Source organism: Gastrolobium bilobum, unplaced genomic scaffold (assembly GCF_033153095.1).
Source record: "Gastrolobium bilobum isolate Gb01-03AN ecotype WA unplaced genomic scaffold, APGP_CSIRO_Gbil_v1 utg17055, whole genome shotgun sequence".
Taxonomy (NCBI): Eukaryota; Viridiplantae; Streptophyta; class Magnoliopsida; order Fabales; family Fabaceae; genus Gastrolobium; species Gastrolobium bilobum.
The window spans coordinates 291,598-298,605 of record NW_026899394.1 but is presented as its reverse complement, the minus strand read 5'-3'; the positions used below and the strand labels follow the sequence as shown (position 1 = coordinate 298,605).

General features: G+C 36.7%; 1 protein-coding gene across 1 annotated transcript in view; it reads right to left on the bottom strand.

The window, feature by feature from the left end:
• Nucleotides 1-1,944: 1,944 nt before the first annotated feature.
• Nucleotides 1,945-7,008, bottom strand: part of LOC133290198 (auxin transport protein BIG) — a 29,218-nt gene continuing 24,154 nt past the window's right edge. Inside the window, exons 13-14 of the mRNA XM_061488256.1 lie at nt 3,170-3,676; nt 1,945-2,928 (exon numbers count right to left, since the gene is read on the bottom strand). Coding sequence (XP_061344240.1) covers nt 2,095-2,928; nt 3,170-3,676 — 1,341 coding nt within the window. The 3' untranslated portion in view covers nt 1,945-2,094. The remainder of the gene's footprint in view (nt 2,929-3,169; nt 3,677-7,008) is intronic.

The following is a 7,008-nucleotide window of genomic DNA, read 5'->3' as shown; positions in this document are numbered from 1 at the left end:
TGCAATAGCTCAGAAGAAGTAAATACTATATATATATATATATATATATATATATATATATATATATATATATATATAGGACGGCCTCCTCCTTGGCTTTTATTACTGACTAGCCATATATATAACTCATTGAATTGTATTTAATGTTGATGAGAATATAATACCAACCTAATGTGTTTGGTATATCAGTAGAGTTTTGTTATACTAGAATGAAAGTAGGATCTCTACATTTTACATACTTAAAAGTATTTTATTTAGTTATTTCTAAATGGTGAATAAATAGTGAAGGAGGTGGTAGATAAATTTTGAAATTCATGTAGGTAAGCTGAAACATGCAGATAACGACTTGTGGGAACAATGTGAACAAAATTAGAGTCTGCAAACAAGTGGCAGGGTGACAGTCACACATCTTCTTTTAGTTTCAAAAAGTTATGTTCCAAAGTGTACTCAGACATATAGAGATGCTGTTTTGCAACTTGCAGACGTGACAAATTCCCGTGATTACAAAATGACCCTTTCTCCGCCTAAAGCGAATGTGATATTAGTTATTTGAAATCACAGGAACGCTTCAACACTTTTTATTTTTATATTTATATTTTATAATCATAATTATATATATAGGGATAGTTCAACTTAGGCTGATATAAGAATAATAATTTTTATACTAAACTTTTTTTTTTGGTAATCAAAATTATTATATAATTCTTACATTAAATCTTAATAATTGATTTCTACGAATATAAGGGTTATAATTTATTGTGTCATATTTATTATTTATTAATTCTCAATAAATTATAATTTTTATATTCATAAAAATTAATGGTTAAGATTTGACGTAAAAGTTATTATTATTCTTATACCAGTATAAATTGATTCTATGCCTCATATATATTAAGAAACCTTACTCCTCATTTTCAATGATTAAATTTTGTTAATCTAACGGTTATAATTTATTGAGTATACTAATATTTAATTTTTTATTTCAATTTAATTACAATTATTAGATTAGACGGAGAACATTAAAGTAAATTTTTTTTATTCTTATATTAATATAAAATAATACTTTCCCAATCTTAACTATAAATCTATTTACTTTTCATCATCAACAATACCTTTATCCCAAATTAATTAGGGTAGGTGATAGATGAATCCAAATAAAAGATATGAAGAGATAAAAATAAAAATAAAAATAATATATATATATATATATATATATATATATATATATATATATATATATATAAGGGGTGTAAAAAAGAAAAGATGTAAAAGAAAAAAGAGATAAAGAAAAAGAAGGGGGAAAAAATGGAGGGGAGATAAAAAGAAAAAGGACTAAAAAAGGTATTTATTTACTTTTAACCACTTTAATTTATCAGTTATAATCATATGCGATTAGATCAACATATAAGACTAAAAATATTATCTATATATATATAATATAAAAGAAGGGTCTGTGATGTAATTTGATAAAAGTTTCAACTGAATCCAAACTTAGATAAGGTTTCGGGTTTTGTATCTTGTTATTGGTACTTGTTATTGGTACTTGGTAAATAGTCAAGGTTTTGCATGACAATTTACCGGAACAATGACAGATTGCCGGTGGCAGAGTGCAAGACTCCCAAATAGATACTAAATAAACGATGCCATAACTTTTTGGCAAAGTGGAGAAGATATCTTTTCAATTTTTAGTTTTTAAATCCATTTAACGTTTTTTTCTCCTAATAAGTTCGAGTAAGTGAGAAACTAGTGGTTGGATGGTCACGTTCGTTTATTCAAATTGATGTTTTTGCCCATCTTTCTAGTTTCGATTCAAACACAGTCACTTCAAATTTTAATCAGTTATAGCGGGTCTAATGGCCTTATCAAAGTATTAAATTTTTTCTTTTTGGACAATGAAGCATTAATAATATACATTTTAATTTTAATTTTTCACATTTCCGTTGAGTGAGAATAGCTTAGTCCATGTTCATCACAATATGTGCCCATTGAATTTCCATCAGTACGTTCCAAGAACATAGTTCATAAGCGTTTTACATTCCCTCAGAATATACGATATGTAGTTAACATTTGAATATCAAAAGAGACACATAATCCTCAGCTTTTCCCTGCATTAATTGCAGCATGCACAAAGTCTTCACACCGAGTGAACCCGCCGGACACCACCTCAGCTAGAACGCCAACTATGTCGAAGGCCTCCTGCAAATCGGTAGCAGAATTGATCTCATCAAGCCATGACAACATCTCCTTGGGGAATCCGAGCAACTCTTTCACATTCAAGAGTCGCTCTTTCATCACCACTTCCCATCCTTCCAGGTTCCCACTTTCATCTTCCCCACCTTCTGTTGTAGGTAAATCCCTTTCAGTCCTTACAGATGTTGCACTTGTTGATTTCTTGACCTTGAAGAAACGCTGTAACTGCTCAATCAAGCCCGTGTAAACAAGCATTGGACGAATGATGGACAAAAGCTCATCATTCTGCCCTGTTTTTGTTGTAGCACTTTGGTCCATACTTCCTAACTCCACGCCTTGTGCAGGAGCTGAAACAGATGATGAACGAGCAGTTGACCGAGCATGTGTGTGCTGCATGTAAGCATGGTAAATTCCACGCTGCAGAAAAGCAGGGCGGTGCTGCAGCCAGGACTCGTAAGACTCGGAGAGAAGTGAGTTCACCATCATAAATTGGACAGTTTCTTCAGTCCCCAACGTAGGTTGGGTCCCAGATGGAGACGAGGGTCTTAGATCTGATGTAGAAGAGTTTATATATGCTGATACAGCTCTGGCCATGGGCCTGCGCTGGGAGGAGTTCCCTTGATCAAGGAGATGGCGTGCCATTTGGATCATAAAAGGGAGGAAGCGGGAATTACTTTCCTGTCCCCCGCCTCGGCAATCTGCACTGAATGATGCTCCTGTTGCAAACCGAGCTAACATCTACAAAAATGGAAAGAAGGCATGGGCACCAGAATGAGACAAAATCACTTTAGAGAGAAATAATCGTTGTTACATCCTATTAGAGAGAAATTATTTGAACCCAGTGATGTGATTATCTAAAGAACCAATTATTTACATCTGTTGTTATTCCTTAATCAGTTTTTCCTTTTATTACCTTGTCAGTCAAATTCACAATTTAAGAAACAAAAAAGAGAGAACATGTTGCAGCAGAATAACATACCAGAACAATGTCATAAGTCAGCAGGCGAAGCCTGCTTCCATCAGCACGACCAAGAGCGTTAAGGTTGTCCCAGTACTGGTCAACATAGCGAACATACTGTGCCAGTGGAACAGATGGACCCCTGACAGGGAATAAAGAATTACAGAGAGATTCGTTGTTTCTAAGTGTTGCCCCATCCCACTCTTTCTTAGGATTCCTCAAGGCTGCATCAGCTCTTTTTGCCTCTTGATGGCACTGGAAATGAATAATATTGAAGTAACTCACAGTAGTGTAAACACACTCTCCACGAGCACTTCCTGTAGCACCTACACCTAGATTCACACGCTTACTATAAGAGTAGACACCCAGTAAATCAGCAGGTCTTAAACTGTATCCTTCCCGGCATACCATGCATGCCAACCCATCCTCCTCCTCCTCCTGGACATCTTCTAAACCTTCAAGGACAGGCTGGGCAACAACAATGCGTTCACCCCCATCTGATGACAGTTCTTGTCGCATTCCAAGCCCCTGTATCAGACATAAACGACAGTGCAATAGGCACCAGGAAATCAGTTTCTAATAGAGTTTAAATTAAAATATATGTCACATTGTCATATGTTTGTCAAAGCCAAACGAGAACATAATTTGGTGAAGGCAAGCAGTAAACAAAAAATATAGTATTCTTAAAACAAAGGAAATTGTAGAAAATCAGAATTCAAATTCAAATATTTTTCCGTTTTTATTTCCTATTAATTAGGATTAATTGTAATTAATTAGAATTAATTGTGATTAGGTTTAGTGAGTCATAGCTGAGTCATTCTTATGATTGTAATTAGGTTTGGTGAGTCATAGCTGAGTCATGTTTAGCTATTTTTTCTTGTATAAATACTCCTCATTCCTCATGTAATTATTCAATATCGATATACTGAAAACCTTTTTCAATATGGTATCAAAGCAGGTTGGTCATGAGAAAACTCAGCCACCACAACCACCGTCAAACCGGCGGCACAACGCCGGAAAACTCAACCTCCAACCATTATTAAGGTTATTTTCCCTTCCTACAAAGTCCCAAGAGCAAAGTAAGGCTACCAATCACTGTAGAAGGCAAAATCCCAGCTTTCCACCGCCATCAGCCACCGTCAGCAGCCGTCGGAAAATTTTTCCGGCGACATTTCCGGCCAAGATCCGCACCATTCGAAACAGAAGGAGCCGATCTACAAGTTTCAAGAAGGACCATCGGATTCTGTTGAGCCACGCGCCCCCACGCGCTAGAGAAAGGAAAGGACGGAGCGTCCACCCTACGCGTTACCACACGCAGCCATGTCGATTGAAAGTAAATTTCCATCCAGCAATGTTGGTCAACAAGGTATAGCGTTCCATGTTGATAATAGTAGTCGATGGATTCTTGATTCAGGGGCTTCAGATCATATGACAGGTAATGCAACCTTATTTAGTTCTTATACCCCTTACTATCAACAATCACGAATAAGAACAGCAGATGGCAGCTTCTCTATTATTGCTGGAAAAGGATCCATTAAACTTTCTGAACACATTACTTTGAACTCAGTCCTTCATGTTCCCTCTCTTACTTGTAACCTTATCTCTATCAGCAAACTTACGTTTGAGTTACATTGTGTTGCCAAGTTTTCTGTCAATGCTTGTGTTTTCCAGGAACAGGACTCGGGGCTGATGATTGGCAGTGTTAGAGCGGAAGAAGGACTTTATTATTTAGAAAAAGATTATTGTGAAGAAAAAAAATTTGTGAACCACTCGGTATGTTTGTCTGATGATTGTAATGATGTTTTGTTGTGGCATCGTCGGTTAGGACACCCAAATTTCATTTATCTTCAGAAGTTGTTCCCAAGCTTATTTATCAATAAAAATCCCAGTTCTTTTTCTTGTGATATTTGTCAGCTTGCAAAACATTCTCGTGTTTCTTATCCTCCTAGAGTCCATCATGATTCTTCTCCATTTACCTTGATTCATAGTGATATATGGGGTCCAACCCGTGAAAAAAATATCTCTGGTGCTCGTTGGTTTATAACTTTCATAGATGATCACTCTAGGGTATGTTGGGTATACCTTCTAAAGGATAAGTCTGACGCTGCATCCATTTTTAAAAACTTTCATGCTATGGTTCAAACTCAGTTCCATACCTCTATCCAAATTCTTCGAATTGACAATGGTATTGAATATTTTAATTCTGTTCTTGGAAACTATCTCAGCCAGCATGGTATTCTTCATCAAAGTTCTTGTCCTAACACCCTTCAACAAAATGGGGTGGCTGAAAGAAAAAATAGACATCTCCTTGAAGTTGCTCGAGCTCTTATGTTTACCATGCATGTCCCTAAATATTTGTGGGGGGAAGCTGTCTTGACTGCAACATACCTCATCAATCGGATGCCTTCTCGTGTCCTAAATTTTCAATCTCCTTTATCTTGTTTTACCCACACCTTTCCTTTTTTCCGGGCTCATTCTTCCCTTCCTCCCAAGTTGTTTGGTTGTGTGGCTTTTGTACATGTTCCTCCCCATCAAAAGTCCAAGCTCGATCCTAAGTCCATTAAATGTGTCTTCATAGGATATCCTCCTAACCAAAAGGGCTACAAGTGTTACTCATCTTCACTTCGTAAGGTCTTTGTTTCTATGGATGTCACATTTGATGAGAGACAATCTTTTTTTCCTTCGACTTCTCTTCAGGGGGAGTCTATTGGGGTTGATGAAGATAAGTCTTGGAAACCAAATGATTCTGTTGTTTTGCCTTTGCCGTTGGAGACAGGGGGAGTCATTATGCAAAAGACAGGGGGAGTTAATATGTCAGATAATGGAGATCCTCCCAGGAAATGGGGAAAGTTTTACAGCACGCGAGAATCACCTCAGGAGCCTCTAGACTGCCAGGATTCTAACTCGAGTCTTAGTTCCAGCAACACTGATACAGCCAACCTAGATGTGCCTATTGCTCTCCGAAAAGGTACTAGATCTTGTACTGCTCATCCTATTTCTCATCATATCATATATGAAAAGTTGTCCCCAGGTTTTCGTGCTTTCAACACTATGTTAGACAGTACAAAAATACCAAAAAATATCCAAGAAGCACTTGATGATCCAAAATGGAGGAATGCAGTCTTTGAAGAAATGGATGCACTCAACAAAAATGGAACTTGGGAGTCTGTAGCATTACCCAGAGGAAAGAAAACAGTAGGTTGCAAGTGGGTGTTCACAATAAAGTTTAATGCAGATAACAGCATCAACAAGTATAAGGCCAGACTGGTTGCTAAGGGATTCACTCAAACTCATGGGATAGACTATCAAGAGACATTTGCCCATGTTGCCAAGCTTAACACTATCCGAGTTCTTTTATCACTTGCTGCAAATCTTGGTTGGCCTTTGCAACAATTAGATGTAAAGAATGCTTTCTTGAATGGTGATCTACATGAAGAAGTTTATATGGATCCACCACCTGGTTTTGAAAAAGGAGACGATTCAGTATGCAAGTTGAAAAAGTCTCTCTATGGTCTTAAACAATCTCCTAGAGAGTAGTTTGAGTAGTTTACTCAAGCTGTTAAGGGAAGAGGATTCCTCCAAGCTCAGACTGATCACACTTTATTTTTAAAACACTCTAATGGTGGTAAAATTGCTATTCTCATTGTTTATGTTGATGACATAATTGTCACAGGTAATGATTGTGAGGAGATAAGCTCTTTGAAGAAATGTTTTGTTAAGAGTGTTAGTGTTAATAGTGTAGAAGTCCCACATTGAGTGTGTCTCTTTGTATTCTTCAATTGGTTTGCTATTATATAAACAAACCAATTGAAGAATACAAAGAGACACACTCAATGTGGGACTTCTACACTATTAACACT